General features: G+C 37.4%; 2 protein-coding genes across 2 annotated transcripts in view; one reads left to right on the plus strand and one right to left on the minus strand.

Annotated features, from left to right (window-relative positions):
• Nucleotides 1-15,014: 15,014 nt before the first annotated feature.
• LOC104099855 (DNA-directed RNA polymerase I subunit 1) overlaps nt 15,015-22,637 on the plus strand; it is a 31,585-nt gene continuing 23,962 nt past the window's right edge. The window contains exons 1-4 of the mRNA XM_070194923.1: nt 15,015-15,267; nt 16,125-16,294; nt 21,547-21,706; nt 21,807-22,121. Of these exons, the coding sequence (XP_070051024.1) occupies nt 15,259-15,267; nt 16,125-16,294; nt 21,547-21,706; nt 21,807-22,121 (654 nt within the window). The 5' untranslated portion in view covers nt 15,015-15,258. The remainder of the gene's footprint in view (nt 15,268-16,124; nt 16,295-21,546; nt 21,707-21,806; nt 22,122-22,637) is intronic.
• Nucleotides 17,142-19,544, minus strand: LOC104117956 (uncharacterized). Its single transcript, XM_070194884.1, has 3 exons — nt 17,822-19,544; nt 17,617-17,733; nt 17,142-17,518 (listed from the first exon to the last, which is right to left on the minus strand). The coding sequence occupies exons 1-2, from the start codon at nt 19,542-19,544 to the stop codon at nt 17,657-17,659; spliced, it is 1,800 nt and encodes a 599-aa protein (XP_070050985.1). The 3' UTR covers nt 17,142-17,518; nt 17,617-17,656.

Genomic DNA, 22,637 nt, shown 5'->3' on the forward strand with positions numbered 1-22,637 from the left:
GTTCGAAGGTGGGAATTTCGGGTCGTGACACCCCCTTCCAAATTGTAAGTGGACCTACTTTCACATATCATGGGTTATTTTTCTATTTTACATAAAAAATACCGTTTCTATAACAAAATATTTGGTTCGTAGTTCACTATCAATATTATTTTAGTTATATAAATCATTTTCACAAGAGATCACTAAAAACATAATACATATTCTTAGTAAATAAAACAAATTAGATCTTTATAAAGTTATTTTTTTCTATTAGAGATTATTTTATCTTCTATTTTTCTATTTATATGTTTTTCTTTTCGTTCGATTAAAATTTCCTTTTTCTTTTGACTTTTCAAAGGTAAATGTGTGTCATTCTTTTAGTAATGTAAGAAGTACAAAATATTACAACAAATAAAAGGATTCATTCAATTCAAATAAAAATCTATATCTATCTATATCTATACTATATTAAAAGCACGAAAGTCTTTAGTGAAATATCGTTTGCCATTTTTATCCTTATAAAATAAATTTTATATTGGACAATATTGTAATTTAAGTTAGATTCCTAATTTTTATAAATAGTTATTTAATTATTTACCTAATATTTAGGATTTCTAAATCAACTAAATTAGGTGTCTTGAATCCTTCCTAATTTGAATTGTGTCATATAATAGATTTGTGTGGGGAAAAAAAACCTAACTCATAAAAATCAAATTATTTTATAAAGTCGTTTACATCACCTTGACCTCCTTTTAGTCTTAGGAGTCTTATTGTTTGTTATTAAATTTTAACCGATTAATTCCTTAGATTATTTTAGGTAAAATTTAGAGCACTTTTGAATTCCTTTAAGGTTTAGGAGTGGAAGACTTTGAAATCCTTTTAGGTTTAGGAGACTAAAAAATTTCATTAATTCTTTACGTTTTAAAAGTTTCACTTTTCTCCGTTAGTGATTGGCCACAATATTTACAAGTCTGTGATGAGCCTTTCTCCTTAATTTGTTTTATGTAAGTAGTTTCTTTTATGAATTAGAGCTTTATTTTTTTCTATTGCATATTAGAGAGAGTAAAAGAAGTTATTTAGATTTGTGGCAGAAGAAAGAAGACTGGGAATAAGAGGAAAGACAGTGAAAGATAATTTTTTTTTTCTATCTCTTCATACACTAATTTTATTGTTAAATTTGCAACAGGTACAACTTTGGAGAGAATCATATTTGAGCAATTATCAAGTTTGTCTTGCTATCTACAACTTTGTATTTTCCCGCTTTTACTTAATTTCTTTTTCTTTTTCTTTTTTTTAAATCTTTGCATGGGTAAAGATAGATTTTTATAATTTTCATATAAGTAGAATATATTTATGTGAATAACTTAACGTAAAATACTCTAACTCGAATGAATGATATGAATCGTTCTTATTTGATACTTTCGTTTAAAGCTTGAATTTCACAAGTTATAAAGTTAAAAATATAGGTCTTTGGTATAACGATCCGACCGGTCGTTTTGAGCTCTAGCACGTCATTCAGTGATTTGAAACCCTGAGCAGCTTCACTTCAGGTATTATGACTTGTACGTGTGGTCGGAATTTAATTTCGGGAAGTTCGGAGTTAATTTAGAAAGAAAATTCTAATTTTGGAAGCTTTAATGTGGAGGAATTGACTAAAGGGTGTTTTTTGGAGTTAAACGACCTCGGAATCGGGATTTGAAGGTTCAAATAGATTTGTATGATGATTTTGGACTTGGGCGTATGTCCGGATCGGATTTTGGATGACCCGGGAACATTTCGGCTCCTATTGTGGAACTTGGCATTTTGGAAGGATTTAATAAATTTGGGTTGGAGTGCATTTCAATACTATCGATGTCTGTTTGGGATTTCTGAGTCTGGGAATAGCTCTGTATAGTGATTCTGGTATTGGGAGCACGTCCAGATGTGGAATTGGAGGTCCATAGGTCATTTCGGGGTCATTTGGCATAAGTTGGAACTTTGAAGGTTTTTGAGACGTTTGACCGGAAGTGAACTTTTTGATATCGGGGTCGGATTCCGATTCCAGAAGTTGGAGTAGGTTCGTAATGTCAATTATGACTTCTGCGCAAAATTTGAGGTCAATCGGACGTGATTTGATAGGTGTCGGCATCGATTGTAGAAGTTAAAGTTTCAACGTTCACTAAGTTTGAATTAGAGGGTGATTCGTATTTTTAGCGTTGTTTGATGTGATTTAAAGGCTCGACTAAGTTCGTGATGTGTTTTGGGACGTGTTGGTATATTTGGTTGAGGTCGCGAAGGCCTTGGGTGGATTCCGGATGGTTAACGGATCGAGTTTGAATTTGGACGAAATGCTGAGGCAGCTGATACCTGGTGCAATCGCACCTGCGTGAAAAGGGCCGCAGGTGCGAGCCACGAGTCGCAGGTGCGAACGAGAGGAGGCTGGTCAGCAACCGCAGGTACGGAACATTTGGGCGCATGTGCGAAGTGGGCAACGCAGGAGCGGGCGATGGGCGCAGGTGCGACGCATGGACCGCAGAAGCGGACGCGCAGATGCGCTACATGGAGCGCAGATGCGGGACTGTTGGGCTGAGCTGGAGCCGCACCTAAGATGGAATCTCCGCAGGTGCGGAGCCACAGAAGCGGCTATTTGACCGCATGTACGAAGGTCGGGCTGGGCAGAATATTTTTAAAATGGGGTTTGGGTTCATTTTACCCATTTTTCATTTGGTTGGGCTATTTTTGGAGCTCTTAGAAGGGAGATTTTCGTCATCTATGTCAAGGTAAGTGATTCCCACCTATTGCAAGTTAAATATTTGGATTATATAAGGAATTAGACATGAATATTTGTGAAAATTTGGGATTTTGAAGAAAAACCTAGAAATTGATATTCTTGAATTTTGATCACGAATTTGGGCATGAAATTGAGAATAAATTATATATTTGAGTTCGTAGTGCTATGGGTAGTGTTTGTCTTCGAAATATTTTTGGAATCCGGGCATATGGGCCTGAGGGTTGCTTTATCAATTTTTCGAGCGGAGTTGAAAATTGTTATAAATTGATTAATTATAAGTATTAGAGTACATTTTGATTGGGTTGCATCTTAATTGACTAGTTTTGGAGCGACGGGCATCGGTTTGAGGTGTTAGAGAGCTTTGGAGCTGGTTATGGAACTTCGGAGCAAGGTAAGTCTCCTGTCTAACTCTATGAAGGGGAAAACTACCCCTAGGTTATGTTTTTAATGCGTGCAACTTGTTGCAGGGACTACGTACGCACGAGGTGACGAGAGTCCGTACGTAGTTAGATTCATGTTATTATCCGGGTAAACTTAGGTTCACACCATATTGTACTTGTACTATAGGGATTATCCTTGCTTGTTTAATTCCTTATTTTACATTTCTACTTGAGACTAGACTTGCTATTGTAGAGACTTCACGATTTCAGAATTTGTCACCGAATAACTTTACTCCTCCTACGGCATGTTTCCGTGCATGTTTCCGTGTATATATATATATATATATATATATATATATATAAGGCTTTTGTTATAGAAATTATAACTCACACGTTTATTCGTGAGTGGGGTCAAGGACCCGTCAAATATTCTTATTTTATGGGATCGGGCCGTTTGCCTCGGCAGGAAATTGTATTTCACTCTTATGGGATCGGGTCGTTCGCCTCGGAAGGAAATTGTATTTCACTCTTATGGGATCGGGCCATTCGCCTCGGCAAGAATTTATATTTCACTTCATATGGGATCGGGTTGTTCGCCTCGGCAGGATTTATGTACCACACTCTCGTGGGAGCGGGTCGTTCGCCTCGGCAGGTTAATTGATTTATCATATGGTTCGGGCCGTTCGACCCTCGGCAATGTACAGTTTTATTATTATGTTGGATCGGGTCGTACACGTCGGCATTTCCTATATCACATTCCCATGAAATTGTGTGTAAAACCTTGGCAAGAAGCTAGTGTATCTATAATTTCGGATTTGAATTATAGTAGCCACTTGATGAGTTTCACTATATCTATATATATGCTCCGGTTAAGGAGAGAATTTCTAAAGAAGAGCTTGAGTTCCTCGTAAAGAGAGGGGATTTGTATCACGTGGTCTGTATTTGTCTATTTTACTTAATTACTCTGCCTCATATTTGCTACCTCTTTACTGTACCTTATGTTGTTAGACCACTAGTGAGTGTCGATGTCGACCCCTCGTCACTACTTCTCTGGAGTTAGGCTAGATACTTACTGGTTACATGTTGCTTACGTACTCATACTACACTTGCTGCATATTTTTGTGCAGGTACATATATGCCTAGAGGCCATATGAGAGCAAAGGCGTGTATACATGCGGGGACCTAGGTGAGCTGCATTCCATTTGTCGACCCGCAACCAGCAGAGTCTCCTTCAGAGTATTTACATTTTTCCTTTCCAATTTGTATTCCGAACATCTGCTGTATTTTATTTTATATTCCTAGTTAATGCTTATGCATTTGTGACACCGGGTTTTGGGATGATTATGGGTTGTTCTATATTGAATTTGTTAAAAGTATTATTATTTTTCCTGTAAATCCCCATTCTTTACTATTTAAATTGAAGGAAAAATATGATTTCAAAATTAATAAAATGAGAACCCAAATTAAGTTATTATTGTTGGCTTGCCTGACAGTGGTGTCCGGCACCATCACGATCTTTATGGATTTTGGGTCGTGACAACGTGGTATCAGAGCGCTAGGTTTACTTAGGTCTCACGAGTCATGAGCGAGTCTAGTAGAGTATTGCAGATCGGTACAGAGATGTCTGTACTTATCTTCGAGAGGCTACAAGGCTATTAGGAGCACTTCCCTTCTTGATTCCTCATCGTGCGAATTGATTCTTTTGAGGCATGTACCTTTATTTCTTTCCTATTCAATCTTATGCGACATGAAGCGCTTGTTATAGATTGAGAATCGAGGAATTGTCATGGTACTATGGAGGTGGTGTAGGATGTCTCTGCCTGCGTGTTTGATTGGGCTATTACCGTCGCCTTGCGGAAGGTCGTCCTGTCGTTTCAGCTCAGCATCAGTATTTCCTATGGTTTTGAGATTTGTCATTAATTGTTATGAAAATTCGTGTGTTTCTATCGCACAGTATTTGTGTAATGGTGGGACGCTTGCCTATGCGTCGAGGTAGAGAATAACTTGAAAGGAGATTTTACTCAGTGCATGATTCAGAGATTAAGTATTTTATTTCCAGCGGAGGAAAGGCAATCAGACTGAGAATGTTCAGGTTTGGGTTGATGGAGTGACGAGACTTAGTATTTTCGAGTGTGGTGGAATCTTCATCTTAGATGTGGTGTCGTCGTCCTTGATTGAATGTGTTAAGTTTGCCGGTGTTATGGCCTTCTTCAAATCGCCTTTGGGGCAGAGTATTGTGAATGGTGCCGGGGAAGAAGCTGTCAGATGTCGCAGTGTGCTGTGGTTCAGAATCGAATCGGTAATCCTAATGTTGATGGCTCGAGAAGGATGATCTTCGGAGAGGTTTAGAGTGGTAGAGATCTATTGGTTCAAAGTGCTACAGAGATGGAGTTAATTTACGGCCACAACTGGGCATTTATGAGGAAGGACATGTGGGAGGTGTCTTGCGGTGGTTAAATGTTTAGGAGGCCAAGTGTGTGAAGCTGAAGCCGAGTAGTTGCTTAAAGGAGAGGGTTTGACCAAAGTGGGAGAGTGGCAGAGTAGCATATGGGTTCTGTGGTAGGATAGCCACACGCCTTAAGGGAAGCTTAGAGCAATTTGGGAACCATGATGGGCGGTGACTAGGTCTACGGGCTTAATTTGGAATATTGGATGCTATATTGAGAAAGATTGGGTGTGACGGGAGGGAGTTGCTTAATATGAAGCAGGATACAACACGACTTTGGATTGGAATGTATTTTCGCAAATTTAGTTGATGTCCATGAGGAGTGAGCAGACTTGTACAGCTGGTGAACGAGCACGGGCTCAGGATGGTTTATTGGTTTCATGGTAATTGTACTCGGTGCAGCGTTGTTGTAGGATGTCGGCATGAAATTTCCACAGGTGAGATATCTCCTGTGAGAAGGTTAGCAGTTGCGTGGTGTTGATGAAGCTTCTACAAAGAATTTTACTGGCTATCCAGTAAGAGGTCGAATATGTGAATGTGGCTAGTGATTTAGGACGTTCATGAAATGTTTAACCTAATGATTTTGAGGAATTTGGCGGGTTGGTTGTGCAAGATCATGTCAATAGGGGATAAGGAATCTTGGTGGGTTCTAGAGTTATGCAATGGTATATTCAAGCTAAGTGGGAGGGCCCCACCGTCTATGATTGGATTGCGTAGTTGTCAACTTGTGCGGTTTCTGGTTATCGGTGTATTGGCGGGTTATCATGACTAAGGAAAGAGAACATCAGTGGTAATTTGAGCAAAGGATTTGAGGAATGTGTGTTGTAATTGGCCATATCGATTCATGTTCAGGTTTTGGGAAGACTCAGAATTTATGCTTCGTGGGGATGTGATGTACAAGGAAAAGGAATTTAGTCGGTTGCTTCTTTGAAAGGGTATACCTGTGCTAGCAGGGCCTTGGAGTTGATTATATTTGGGACCAAGTCAGAATGGGTGACTCTCAATAACGGTCCTAGTGGATTCAAAAGTTGAAGTGCGGTACCTAAGGATTTCGAGTCCATAGTATGGCTGAGTATCGAGCTTTTGCGGCAGATTATGAAAAGGAGCTTGGAATATTTTATGTTGTCTTCAATCTGCGATATAGCATTGGAGGAATAGGAGAAAATAACTTCAGATTCATAGGGGGGTTTCAGAATGGGTGTACCCTATTAGTGGTTCAGGAGTTATGATGAAATTCTTATACTATTGCGTATTGGCATGATTAAGTGCAGTGGGTAGCATGGGAATTGGAAGTTGAGTATCAAGGTTGCGGCTCGGTATTGATAAGAATGTCAAGAGCTTGGATGAGTATGGAAGAATTCATATGTTTAGAGTGAGCTGGTATTGCCTTTAGCGTCACCTGAGATCAGTGTCTTGTGTAGGGGGCTTTGTGTTCTGATTTGCGGATCCCCGATTTGCTTTACAACCTTAGTATGACCGGTGGTATGGATGTGCAGACTTGTTACCTGGTGAAGGTCATGGGAGTGTATCCCACGGGAATATTGTATAAGTGTGACATGTAATCACTGGATTGATTAAAGATTTAAAACTAAGTATGGAGATCGTGGTACTATCGCTAATGTGAGAATTTATGCCTAAAGGGCGCTCGGTTCATTTGGCTATGGAATGTGGAAGTTTGTTCCGAATTTGACGGTTGTTCTTATGTGTCGTGAATAGGTCATTGTGGGTCCTTGAGAGTCTATTTAGCCAAGCATGGTATGATCAGAATCAGTTTGAGGTCCGTGGATAGATCTAAATGTGAATGTGGGCTATATATAAGGCCGGATGTGCTCATCTTAGCTTAGCATTGTTTTCGGAAGGGTCTTCGGGCCTTGGATGTTATTTTTATCGTTAACTATTTCGTGTAATCTATATTATACTAGGTGAGTTGTGAGGTGGTTTGATTATTCGCACTCGTATTGAGGTCCCGTATGGTTTGTGGTATTATGTGAGCAGGATGGCTCTCGAGTTGCAGGTCATATATCGCACCTTAGTGGTGCTTGAGTTTTGTAGCGCGTGACGCTACCCGTCCCCCCAGGATTTGTCTTATGCACTTGGCGTGCTTATGGTTGTTCGGGCATTTCGTGTATATGAGCTTTACGGCTCGATGTGTGTTTTCTTTAGATTATTATGTGTGGATTGGATGGCACGCCGCCACGGGTATATGGTTGGATTGGGTGGCACGCCGCCACGGATATATTGATTGGATCGGGTGGCACGCCGCCACGGGTATCATGGTTGGATCGGGTTGCACGCCGCAACAGTTTCATGTATGGATCGGGTTGCACGACGCAACAGTGTGTTATTGAGTACAGTTTCCCATATCTATTATTACGTGTTTTGCTTCTCATTTCCTGAGGAAGGTTCATAACATCCTTTCGGTTGTTTAATTAGTTACGTGGGGTGAGTAGTTCTTTCTAGAGTTCGTTTTTCCTTATGTATTGCCTTCGAGTATGTAGCTTGTTGGCACATTGTGGCATCATATGAGATTTTTGGCAGTGTCTGAGGTGGCTTATTGCCCGAGCAGGTTGTACTGCGTGAGACGAGATTATTGGACCTGGGATCAGTCCGATCAGATTTATATGAAGCATATTAAAAAGTAAATATTGTTATTTAGTCCAGAATGAGATAATGGTTCTTGTCGGGAGGAGAGACTCCATAAATTGTGATTCGGCAGGTAGTTATGAGTTCTACACATCTTCTCTGTCGTAGCAGTATTGCAAGAGTTGGAACATGACTTATATGGGTCGTGAGGTGTGTTGTGAGCATCGGATTCGTGGAATTTCGGTTGTTGTTATCAGGGGATGTTATTATGGTCATGTGAATTATGCGGTGTATGGTGTGGATTCCGCGAAGGTATGCAAACATGTATTGGTACATCGTGTAGTGATTAATACGGTGTTCGTATGTTGGAAACAGACCTGGAAGGGGATTTCAGATGTTTGAATTTGGTTCTAAGATTTATTTGACCAGATAAAAGGAAGGATATTCAGGTTCGCTCGAGCTAATATGCTCAACTGGGTTATGGTAGCACGGGTAGGTGCAGGAGGTGTTAAACAGCAATTTCAGACAACTCTAGAGCAGCTCTTAGCACGTTCGCGGACGAACGTATGTTTAAGTGGGAGAAAATGTAACGACCCGACCGGTCGTTTTGAGCTTTAGCGCGTCATTCAGCGGTTTAAGACCTTGAGTAGATTCACTTCAGGTATTATGACTTGTACGCATGGTCGGAATTTAATTTCGGGAAGTTTAGAGTTGATTTAGAAAGAAAATTCTAATTTCGGAAGTTTTAAGTTGAAGGAATTGACTAAATGGTGATTTTTGTAGTAAGCGACCTCGGAATCGGGATTTGAAGGTTCAAACAGATTTGTATGATGATTTTGGACTTGGGCGTATGTCCGGATCGGATTTTGGATGACCCGGGAACGTTTCGGCTCCTATTGTGGAACTTGGCATTTTGGAAGGATTTAATAAATTTGGGTTGGAGTGCATTTCAATACTATCGATGTCTGTTTGGGATTTCTGAGTCTGGGAATAGCTCTGTATGGTGATTCTGGTACTGGGTGCGCGTCCGGATGTGGATTTGGAGGTCCGTAGGTCATGTCGGGGTCATTTGGCGGAAGTTGGAACTTTGAAGGTTTTTAAGAAGTTTGACCGGAAGTGGACTTTTTGATATCGGGGTCGGATTCCGATTCCGGAAGTTGGAGTAGGTCCATAATGTCAATTATGACTTGTGAGCAAAATTTAAGGTCAATCGGACGTGATTTGACAGGTTTCGACATCGATTGTAGAAGTTGAAGTTTCAAAGTTCACAAAGTTTGAATTGGAGGGTGATTTGTGTTTTTAGCGTTGTTTGATGTGATTTAAAGGCTCGACTAAGTTCGTAAGGTATTTTGGGATGTGTTGGTATATTTGGTTGAGGTCCCGAGGGCCTCGGGTGGATAGAGGATGGTTAACGGATAGAGTTGAACTTGGATGAAATGCTGAGGCAGTTGATACCTGGTGCAATCACACCTACATGAAAAAGGGTCGTAGGTGCTAGCCACGAGTTGCAGGTGCGAAGGAGAGGAAGCTGGTCAGTAACCGCAGGTGCGTAACATTTGGACGCACCTGCAAAGGCACAAGTGCGAAGTGGGCAACGCAGGAGCGGGCGATGGGCGCAAGTGCAGCGCATGGACCGCAGAAGCGGACGCGCAGATGCGCTACATGGAGCGCAGATGCGGGACTATTGGGCCGAGCTGGAGCCGGACCTGCGATGGAATTTCCGCAGGTGCGAAGCCGCAGAAGCGGCTATTTGACCGCATATGCGAAGGTGGGGTTGGACAGAATGTTTTTAAAATGGGGTTTGGGTTCATTTCACCCATTTTTCATTTGGTTGGGCGATTGTTGGAGCTCTTGGAAGGGAGATTTTCGTCATCTATGTCATGGTAAGTGATTCCCACCTATTTCAAGTTAAATATTTGGATTATATAAGGATTTAAACTTGAAAATTTGTGGAAATTTGGAATTTTGAAGAAAAACTTAGAAATTCGTATTCTTGGATTTTGATCACGAATTTGGGCATGAAATTGAGAATAATTTATATATTTGAGTTCGTAGTGCTATGGGTAGTGTTTTTCTTTGAAAAATTTTCAAAATCCGGGCACGTGGGCCCGAGGGTTGCTTTATCGATTTTTCGAGCGAAGATGAAAATTGTTATAAATTGATTAATTATGAGTATTAGAGTACATTTTGATTGGGTTGCATCTTAATTGACTAGTTTTGGAGTGACGGACATCAGTTTGAGGTGTTAGAGGTTTTTGGAGCTGGTTATGGAACTTCGGAGCGAGGTAAGTCTCCTATCTAACTCTATGAGGGGGGAAATTACCCCTAGGTGATGTATTTAATGGGTGCAACTTGTTGCGGGGACTACGTACGCAAGAGATGACGAGAATCCGTACGTAGTTAGATTCATATTGTTGTCCGGGTAGACTTAGGATCACACATGTTGTACTTGTACTATAGGTATTATCCTTGCTTGTTTAATTCCTTATTTTACATTTCTACTTGAGACTAGACTTGTTATTGTAGAGACTTCATGATTTATCACGATTTATCACCGAATAACTTTACTCCTCCTACGGCATGTTTCCATGATATATATATATATATATATATATATATATATATATATATATATATATATATATATATATATATATATATAATAAAAATCAACTGCGCTCACTCGGGGTGTGCAGACTCCGGAGGGGCTCCTAGCCTCCTACAGCCCAAGCGCTATAATCCGCACGGACAACTCACGTGCTATAGTATCAATATCCTCACAAACAGGCCCCGGCCTCACTCACTCATCAATCTTTCCAGTCTCACTTACGGGCACACAATGTCATGAAACTAGCCCGGCAATAATGATATAATGTATCAATAAATAACAACTGAGACTGAGATATGATATGAATGTATGAATATGACTGAGTACGAAATATCAATGAAATCAGTGAAATGACAGCAAGAAACGACCACTATGGGTCCTAGCAGTATCGTCATTATAATCAATCATGTTGCGGCGTGCAACCCGCTCCTCCAACAGTTTTATTTATTAATTTTTATAGAAGAAATTTTCCCAATAAAAGTAACAATTAATATAAAATTACGAGACAACAAGCATACAATAATTATGGTTTAATTATGAAGCAAACAATGACAAATGGCAAATTATTATGAAAATCAGGGAGCAATTAGGCAGTTTAATATTTATTATGCTAAATGTCAAATAACAATTAAGGCACATAATTCAAATAGCATGTAACAATTAATGCAGGAATTTAAGAATTTATATTTGCAAAGAATAAGAGAGAAACAATCATTATAATAATTAATTTATGATTAAAAATAATTTATGATTTTTCAATTAAGCAGGCAAACAATTAATTTGACGACGTATAGACACTCGTCACCTCGCCTATACGTCGTTTACATGCAATTCACATAACAAACAATTTAAGGGTTCTATTCCCTCAAGTCAAGGTTAACCCCGACACTTACCTCACTTTGAAAATTTCAATCAATTATTCAACCACACCTTTTTCTTTTATTCATTAAAATATTCGGCAGTGGGACCCACATCTTAAATCCCAGAAAAACTCGCGAAATCCGAACACCCGTTCCGATACGAGTTCAACCATACCAAATTTGTCCAATTCTGATATCAAATGGACCTTCAAATCTTAATTTTTTGTTTTTGGAAAGTTTTACAAAAATTTCAATTTCTTCCATCTAAATCCGAAATAAATGATGAATATAGACATGGATTTGTGAAATACAATCACTATATGATAAAGAACACTTACTCAGTTCAAAGTCGTAAAAATTCCCCTTGAAATCGCCCAAATCCGAACTTCAAAACTCAAAAATGAGTAAAAATGGCTAAGACCCGATTTTATGTATTCTGCCCAGCATTTTCGCATCTGCGGTGCCCGGACTCGCACATGCGAGCTCGCATCTGCGAGAAAAATCTCGCATATGCGAAAAGGGGCTGCCAGGCGAGGTTCCGCATCTGCAGACAAAATGTCGCACCTGCGACGTCCGTTTCTGCGCAAAAGAGCCGCACCTGCGAAGGCTGCATATGCGATGGAAGTCTCGCTTCTGCGAGCTCGCACCTGCGGTCAAAATTCCGCAGGTGCGATTACACCGGAACTCAAAATTTCAGATTTTGCTTAAGTCCAATTCTTGTTTCGATTTCGATCCGTTTTACTCTCGGGGTATTCGGGACCCCGTTCGAATATACCAACAAGTCACGTAACATAATACGGACTGACTCGGGGTCTAAAATCACGTCAAACAACACTGAAATTACAATTCACACCCCGATTCGAACTTTGAGTTTTAAACTTTCAAATTGCAAATCTCGTGCCAAAACATATTAAATGAATCCGGAATGACTTTAAATTTGGCACACAAGTCATAAATGACATAACGGAGCTGTTCAAATTTCCAGAATCGGATTTCGGCTCCGATATCAAAAAGTCAACCCCGTGGTCAAACTTGAAATATTTAGCCTTTAAATTGTTAGTTCCGTTAAATGGTCATAACTTGAGCTAGGGACCTCCAAATTAAATTTCAGGCATACGCCCAAATCCCAAATCACGATACGGAGCTACCGGAACTGTTAAAATACTTATCCGGGTCTGTTTGCTAAAAATATTGACCAAAGTCAACTCACTTGAATTTTAAAGCTCTATTTCACGTTTTAATTCATTTTTCACATGAAAACTTTCCAGAAAATTTTACGGACTGCGCACGTAAGTCTAGAAAGGATAAATGGTGCATTTCGAGGTCTTAGAACACAGAATTACTTATTAAATTTAAATATGATATTTTGGGTCATCACAGGTCCGCAGACCACTTTTGCGGTCCGCATAATGATTCTGCGGTCGCACATTTGACCGCAAAATCACATTCTTCCACCCTTTGGTAATTTGGTCATAACTTCTTGTAGGTGTGTCCATATGATGAACGATTTGAAGCGTTAGAAACTAGACTCAACGATCTTTCATTTGATAGATTATACATCACATAACTCCTTATATATGTAGATATACTCGTCCAAAGTTTGGTCTTGTGCATACTCATTTGGAACTTTTAATCTATCATGCAATTTCCAACTTAACTTAGACTTAGGGCTCTCCTTAGACCCCACACCACTTATAATATGCCTCGTACACTTATTATCATATCCAATTGATATCCATCATATTAATAGTCCTCGTCTGCACACAAAATAATATAATTAGCGCACATCAACTTTCTTAATAGCGATTAAGTACTTCAAAATTTTTTGGGTTATTACATAAATCCGTCGTTACATAACGACGAAATGTGCCACTTTATGTAATGACTGATTTGTTGTGATCGCGTCGTTACCTTGTCTTTTTATCTCAATCTCACCCTTCATTATTATTAAATAATTTTATTTTATCATTTACCCTACTTTTTTATATAGTAATTTTACCCTGTATAATAATTTTTCTTTATAATATTGCAAGTTTATTCTTCATATTGCTGGTGTGTGATATCATGAAACGATGACAAACGACACAATCTATCCAAACATTGTATAAAGTATTTTGGCAATTAGTGACTTTGCATCCACCCAGAATTTTGTCAATTTTTATTATTTCAGGTAAATAATGAATAATATTTTATGTATCCTGTTCATGATCATCTCTTGCTACAAATATTCAATCTTTTTAGTTATTAGGTTGTATAAATAACAATAATATTCATAAAATATTCCAAAAAAATATAATTTTGTTGTTTCAGAGAAAATACAATGTACTATTATAAAAGCACGAAATTATAATATGAATCAACGTTATTAAAAAAAATATTTCACATTGAATAAAAATCTCATTCAATATTTTTTGGTAAAAAATGCCATTTAATTATTTTTCTATATATAGGACTTTGATATCAACAAAGATATTGATTATTAAACGTTTCTTTTATTGAACTATTTACAAGTCCTACTATATGAATTTCAAAATCAAGAAGTTGAAAGCTAGGTAGTTTTGGTAACAAAAATGGTTTCATATCCAATTTTAAAACCAACAAAAAGTTTGTAAATCCTTCTTTATGTAAACTGTGTCAAAAGTCTTGTTATTTAGATTTTCAAAATCAATTAAAATTATCTTATAGTATAATTTTTTTATTTAAATAATATAACATGACTATAGTTTAATATTTGAACTCTTTTAACTTTATAGTCGAGTAATATATTTTTCCTTATCAAGCTTTTCTGCACAATATTTAAAAATTATAATCAACAATTAGAATAAATAACAAAAAAATAATTAAGAATATTAAAAGAAAGAGAGAAAGAGAGATGGATTTGGAGAGAAAGAAAAGAAGACTACCATATAACTTCATTAATTGGAGACAACGGCAAAAATCACAATAAGACATATTCCTTCGCCGAGCCGACCAACATTTTCCTTTATTGAATTAGCTAAATACTTATTTCTTTACGTGAAATTATTTTCTTTTTAGCCCGTAAAAAAAAAATTCTTTTTTTTATTTAGAAATAATTTACCGTTATATCTACACAAAATATATGTACCTCATTTTACACTATAAGTACTAAAGTCTTCTCTGTTTTTTTAAATTTCGTATCCAGTAAAATATGTAAATACAATGCTTAATAATATTTTTTTAAAATGTGTATTGATAATCATTAATATGAGATACACGCAAAACCTATATCCTAAAATTAGTTTAAGAAAAAGAAAAAAGAACAAAGAAAACGAGTGAGGACAGTGGAAATGGGGAGAGGAATTTTTATTTTTTATTTATTAAAGCAGCAAAAGAAATATTAATACTGCTGTTGCTACTTGCTACTAAACCCTTGGTGTTAAACCCCTTTTCTTCAAACCTCCTCCACAGCCTCCAAGCCAAAGTACAAAAAAACATCTCGTCAATTTCCCTCCCTCTAACGGCGCAGAGAGAAGTGGGTTTAGTTGTTTTTCTCTTACAAAAATTTTCCACAAGTATTGCTTCACCCCTTCCAGCTCAAATATTTACAGGCTTAATTTTCCCAAGCTGGGGTTGAATATTGAAGTTTAAATTGTTCCAACTGGAACTTGAAGATGGCTCAGGTATCTCTTTTTATTTTCAAACTTTTAGTTTATATTTGTTTTTGTTCTTTTGATTTTTTTGCCGAACCTCTCCTCGTATTATTCTTTCTCCGGCAGAATCAATGGTATCTATATGCTTAACTATCCTTTTTCTTAATGATTTTCAACGATAAAACATAATTTTTAGTGAATTTGAAGTTCTGAGCTGTGTATACCAGTGGTGGAGCCAGGATCTTATATAAAGAGGATTCGAAAAATGTCACACCTAGAATTTGAAGTCATGACCTAAAGGATTTTTGAACCTTCTTTGCCACTTTATTATTATAATTTTTCCTCAGTGGATTCAACAGCTTATATATAGCTCAAAAAACTTCTTTTTAACCTATTTGCACGGTATAATTTTCATCAAAAGGGATTTGAATGAACCCTCTTTCTCCGAGCTAGCTCCACCACTTACGTAATTTTTATTATTTGTTTATGTTTTGAGGTGTCCGGTCAACTTACCCCTACCTCCACCTGGTAGTTGCTCCTCTCACCTACCTCTGGAACCTAGGTACCCGGTAACTCTGTTCACCAAGAATTTGACAAATGAGAAGAATTACCTAGTTTTTTTATTCAAAATCTTGGTCTTCCATAGTTCGTCCCAACTTTATTGACCACTTAGCCATACTGTTTGAAACATGTTAGCTTCATGTAAATGCTCCATGTCACTAATTTGTTATACTTATAATCTCCCACTGATTCCCAAAGTGCTAATAGGGTGATAGTATACTATCAGTAACATTACCTGCTTTGTCTGAAAAATACTTTAGGCTACATGTATTCTGGATGTATATTCTTTTGTGGTTATGTAACAAGGACGATTGCTGCTTTTATAGGGTGCATCAGAGGCCGTTGAGGCTGTTCACTTCAGTTTTATGACGGATGAAGAAGTTCGTAAGCATAGTGTTATAAAAGTTACAAGCCCTAACTTGCTTGATACATTAGGCGGACCACTGCCTGGTGGGCTCTACGATCCAGCAATGGGTCCCCTTAGTGAGAGATCTCAGTAAGCTTCTGTAAATTTTGTTACCTTCAATCATAAATTGATATTTGCTTAGATAGGTAAATTGATGCAAGTTTTTGTAAATTTTGTTAGTATTAATCATAAGTTGACATTTGTTTTAATAAGTAAATTGATGTGTGTGTATATATATTTTTGATCAGTAGTTAAATTCTATTAACAGAAAGCAGCCGAGCACAAAATTTGTGCTGGACATCACAAAAATGGGAGGCTCCCCTATATAAAAACAAAAGGAAAGGGCTCCCCTTGTGCTCCTGTAATGAGTCAACGAAATCAACCGTGCTGTTCTCATCAGACACATCTTGTAGCTTACAGGAAGATGCTAACAGGCATAAACATCTATATCTTAAAATCTGGATTTAGATGCTGTTTAACTTTTTTTTTGAGAAATGGTAAGGTATTATAGATATCAAAAGACCAGCACTGAGTGAGTGCTGTTGTTACATCCCAGAAAATAACCAAAGAGAGAAAAAGAAAACCCTGTGTGTCCATACAAAAGATTCTATGAATTCTAGCAGGGTTTCACTCAGTGTTTTTAAGAGCGAGAAGCGCAAAAAAGCGACAAGGGCTCGCCTCGCTTCAAAAGCGAAGCGCAAAGCGAAGCGCACGCTTTATTAAAGTGAAGCGCAATTCTTAAAAAACATAATGTAAACCTTGCAAACACACAATATAAAATTATAAATAATCAAAAAGTTCAAATTGTCAAAATCAAAGCTACTAAATTACTAGAATCAACCTCTTATTCTTCTACTCTTCTTGTTCTTCTTCAAGATTGTCAAAATCTTGAATTCCTCTATTATCTTCATATTGCTCGTCATCTTCCTCCTCCCCCTCCTCTTCCTCTTCATGATCACTTTCATCTTCATCAATTAGGGATAGGGATCGACTTGTAGTAGCCACACTTTTTCCCTTCCTAATCGAGCTTGAACTTGAAGTATTCCCCCTTAAACCATAAGGATTCTCCCCAACTCCACTAGCAACCGCAACATCACCCCAAGTGAAATTAGAATCGCCTTCAAATACTTCTTCATCTTCACAATTTTCGGGGACTCCGGTTAGCCACTCATTAGCCTCATCAATATTGTCCAAAAGAATTGGATCAATTAGATTGCAGTGGTTGTAGCGACGCCTCAATGCTCTATTGTATTTTATGAACACTAGATTATGGAGGCGCTTCAAGGTTAGTTGATTCCTCTTCTTTGTATGAATCTGCAAACAAGATGTGTCAACTAATTAGTAGGAGTTGGGACAATTGAGATATAATTTACTTTATCTCAAAACACGAAATAATTTTTTTTATTTCTCACGTGTTCAAAAACGCTCCAGTTCCTTTCACATCCGGATGAGCTACAAGTTAAACTTAGAACTCTGATGGCGAAAGTCTGTAAATCCGGAGTCTACACCATATTGGTCCCACCACTCAACTATAGAAGTGAAAAAAAAATTCAAGAGTTAATAAGTATAAAAAATACATTAAAGTTAGAGCTATAAAATATAGAAGCACTTGGTCACCTGGCGATTTCGTCTTTCTTTGTTTAATAGCAAGTCGGAGCTTAAAAAGTCCCTCAGCTGCCTTGTAAATAGCAAGCTGATCTACTATCTTTTCTTGCATGTCTTCATCTGGGGTCAACTTGATAACAACCTCATGGAATCCTGTCCACACTTCTCTAGCCAATGAATTATTCTCATGCTGATCATAAAAGAGTGACGGGTTCAGAATAAGTCCAGCTGCATGCAAAGGTCTATGAAGTTGCTCACTCCATCTTGCATCAATGATCTGAAAGACCTTTGCATATTTCTGCTCATCAGTGAATGATGCTTGAATAGCCTCCTTGGCCCTATCCATAGCTTCATAGAGGTAGCCCATTGGTGGTTTTTGCTCCCCATCCACCAAACGGAGTACTTTAACCAAAGGGCCACCAATTTTAAGAGCATGAAGGACATTATTCCAAAAAGAATAAGAAAGAATAATGCGTGCAACATCTTTCCCTGCACTTTCCTTTGCAAATTTACTCTTGCTCCATTCCTCTGAAGTGAACAACTTTCTCAAATTGGATTTTTGCAAGTGGATACTATGTAAAGTCAAGAAAGCAGTGGCGAACCTTGTCTTGCCCGGTTTCACCAAATTTTTTTGTCCGGTGAATCTTCTCATCATATTCAATAACAAGGGCCGCTGAGAAATATAAGAATGTACCCTAACGCCCTGGCCAAAAACTGTAGAGAAGGGTTTTTCCTTGAAAATGTCCCCGAAGATTAAGTTGATACAATGAGCCGCACATGGAGTCCAATAGACATTCTTGTACGCTCCTTCCACCATGCCACCCGCTTTCACATTTTCACTCGCATTATCAGTGACCACTTGAACAACTTTGCTTGGGCCAATCTTTTCAATGGTGTTCTGAAACAAGGTGAACATTTTGATGTGGTCAGTGGATGAGTCGCTAGCATCAATGGACTCAAGAAATAAACTTCCCTTGGGAGAATTCACCAACACGTTAATAATCATTTTCCCAGTTCTTGCCGTCCACTTATCCATCATAATGGAGCAGCCATACTTGTTCCACGCAACTTTATGTTCCTCCACAATTTTATTAGTCTCCTCCACTTCCTTATTTAGATAAGGACCTCTGATTTCATGATAAGTGGGAGGCTTCATTCCAGGTCCGTATTGACCAACGGCCTCAATAAAGTCTCCAAAAGTGTCAGTATAGTTGACACAATTGAAGGGGAGCCCAGCATCATAGACCCATCGTGCAAAAGCTCTAACTGCACGATCCCTCAAAATGTCCTTAGCAATTTTTTGTACATCTTTTCCACCGCTCTTTCCTTCCGGCTTCTTTGGGAAATAGCAATCTATAGGACCTTTAGTCCTACTCGTACCCGTCGATCCATGGCTTGAAGAGATTGCATCTCTTCCCCGTTTTGTTGGAAGTGACAATTCTTCAATATCATCATCACCATCATCATCAAGATTGGTCACCAATGGTTGATGACTCATTTGATTTTTTTGCTCCTTCTTCTTCTCAACAAAATTCTTTATTTCATCCCTCACCTCCGGTGGACATTTCAGACAACTTGTGACGTTTCTATCGCCACCAATAAGATGGAATTTAAAGCGATAAATTCCACCCGTTGTAATCTTGTTACAAAACTTGCATACAATATTTGTATTCTTCTCATTAACTCTATCGCCATATCGCCAAGCCGGGTTTTTATCTTTCGATCTTTGAGACATTTTGAAATCCCTATTAAGATATAAGAAAATACATAATCAAATAAACTGAAAATACGTATAATATATATAATAATTAATTTTATAAACCGAAATACACATTAAAAAAATCAAATAAACTAAAATATAACATATATAATTTTCTAAAATGAAATACATATAAAATTAATCAAATAAACTGAAAACATAACATATATATAATAATTAATTTTATATACTGAAAAATACATTAAGAAAATCAAATAAACTGAAAAATATAACATATATAAATAATAATTAATTTTATATACTGAAATATACATTAAAAAAATCAAATAAACTAAAATATAACATATATATATATATATATATGTATATATAATAATTAATTTTCTAAAGTGAAATACATATAAAATTAATCAAATAAACTGAAAAATATAACATATATAAATAATAATTAACTTTATATACTAATAATTAATTTTCTAAAATGAAATACATATAAAATTAATCAAATAAACTGAAAAATATAACATATATAAATAATAATTAACTTTATATACTGAAATATACATTAAAAAATCAAATAAACTGAAAAATATAACATATATAAATAATAATTAGTTTTATATGCTGAAATATACATTAAAAAAATCAAATAAACTGAAAAATATAACATATATAAATAATAATTAATTTTATAAACTAAAATACATATTAAAAGTAATAAATAAGAAGAATAAAAGGGGGGAAAAACAAAATGGGTTAGAGATAAAGGGAAGAAGAAGACGCTGAAGTCTGAACAGTGCAAACTGGACTGTCAGGGTCTCAGAGATAAACGAAGAAGAAGAAGGAAGAAAGAAGGAAAAAGAAAGAAAAAAAAGCAGAATCTGACAGGACCAAGAAGAAGAAAGAAAGAAGAAAGAAAAAAAAGAGAAGAAGAAAGGAGAAGAAGAAAATTACCTGGACTGGTCAGAAATGTCGATGAAGAACCCTAGGCTTTGGTCGACCTCGATCGTAGAAGAGAGAAGAAGAAATGGCCAATTTTTGTCAATTTAGGGTCTGTTTTGTATAATAAAAAAACAGACCCAAAGTTTTTTTCTTTTAAAAAAGGGCCCTCTTTTTAAAAAAGGGCCCTCTTTTTAAAAAAACAGACTCAATGTCGCTTTTTTAACAGAAGCGATCGCTTCGTCGCTTTACTCGCTTCGTCGCTTCGTCGCTTCCTCCGTTGAAGCGTGCGCTTCCCTCGGTCGAGTCGCCTCAGGCAGCTAGAAGCGACACTGAGTCGCGTCGCGTCGCTTCGCGCTTAAAGCGACGAAGCGATCGCTTTTCTAAACACTGGTTTCACTATCATCTGTCCAATCATATTTACACCAAAAAATATTGACAAAATGCGGTCTGATTTGATCTTCAAGAATGAGTTTTCATGTCCTTCTCTTTCCGTATGCGCCACCAAATAGCTGCTGGTATTGTATTCCAATCTTTCTTCATTTGCTTTGATAGTCCCTTTCTATTCCAGCAAGACAGTAACTCAGCAGTAATGCTTGACATCACCCATTTAAGTCCCAAGATGTTCAAGAATAATTGCCTCAAGGCCCTCAACTGCGTGGCAGCTCCGCAGTGTAGGAATAGATGATTGATAGTTTCTGCCTCCTCTGTACACATATAGCACCTGTTAACTATTTGGATTTCTTTCTATGGAAATCCAAACTTGATTGGGAAGTGTATTTTCTATTGAGTGCCACACTATGCTAAAGTGCTAGTGTAATGATTTGGATTTGATAATTATAGTACTGTTTGTCTTTTGGTTAAGTTAATATATTTGAGAAATATATTTGCGCATGGAAAATGTTTGTAGCTCGTTATGTTCAATTTGTTTGACTGTAGTACCTTGGTCCAGTAAATATATGCATATACAAAAAATGTTACCTTCTCAAAAAAAAAAGTTCAATTTGTTCTTGTTCTGTTGGATGCTTTTTCTTTCTTAAGTCTTTCTGTTGATTTCGCTATTTAATGACCTGTTCAGATGTAAGTCATGTGGTCAAGGTACAGTTCACTGCCCTGGTCACTGTGGTCATATTGAACTTGTTTCGCCGGTCTTCAATCCCCTGCTTTTCAATATGCTGCACAATCTTCTGCAACGAACATGCTTTTATTGCTTTCATTTTAGGGCATCAAAAGAAGAGGCAAGTCTTTTTAAGAAAGTATTATTAGTTCTTTCCTTTAGCACTTGTATTGCAATATATTTTTTCCTTACTAATACTCTACATTTCTTGTCTGAGTTAGGTTGAAAAGTGTGTCTCTGAATTAGAGTTAATCGCAAAGGGTGACGTTATTGGGGCCAAAACCATGGATGTTCTCTCTCCTGATAACTCTGCTGATCGGGAGGAAAGTGAAGGGAGCCATATGTCATGTACAACGGATGATTTAAATTTGCAAGATCGTTCTGAGTACAATAAGAGGCCATCTTGGGACAATTTCCAGTTTACTGAAGCTATGGCAGTTATCGATAGAATTCTCAAGACTAAATCTGAGAAATGCAGCAATTGTGAAACTAAAAATCCAAAGATCAATAAACCGAGTTTTGGACGGTTTCATATGGTATGTTTCATTGCATCACATTGGTCTCTTTAATGCGTCGTTCAGATTCCCTTTAAAAAAGATGCATTGTTCAGATTTCTTGGATGTCATGTTGTATGAGCTTCTGATGTTACTGAATGAAGTATTGATTGTGTTATAGAGTAGATGCTTTTTGTCCTAAGCTTGACGTATCATTTTCTAAAAAATAGCATGCCATATCATTTTATTGCCGACAGTGCTCTGAAACAAATCCAGCACTTAGGTACATATGGGAAATTTGTAGTTTGTAGCCATTCATGGTTCTGTGGAAGAATTACCAAATTTTTCTCTTTTGGGGGATGGCGTTGGTTTCTAGGTCACCTTGCGTGTACCTTGACTGTCCAACGCGTGCTACATCCTTCCACCAGGAAAAGTATCGAGTAACTCTGCCCATTAAAGTTTAGTTTAAGTAGATGGAAAGAAATCACTTGTTTGCCTCGGTTGATTCAAACTCTGATCTCCCATGGTCGTCTACTCTTCGTTCTTGCCTGATCGACT

This window comes from Nicotiana tomentosiformis, chromosome 2 (genome assembly GCF_000390325.3).
Source record: "Nicotiana tomentosiformis chromosome 2, ASM39032v3, whole genome shotgun sequence".
Taxonomy (NCBI): domain Eukaryota; kingdom Viridiplantae; phylum Streptophyta; class Magnoliopsida; order Solanales; family Solanaceae; genus Nicotiana; species Nicotiana tomentosiformis.

Excerpts from the sequence above, each read along its gene's own strand:
- LOC104117956 (XM_070194884.1), bottom strand. The coding sequence starts at position 19,544 with ATGTCTCAAAGATCGAAAGATAAAAACCCGGCTTGGCGATATGGCGAT. Across the intron at positions 17,734-17,821 it reads AAGAAAGACGAAATCGCCAG|TTGAGTGGTGGGACCAATAT; the intron begins GTGACCAAGTGC and ends TCACTTCTATAG.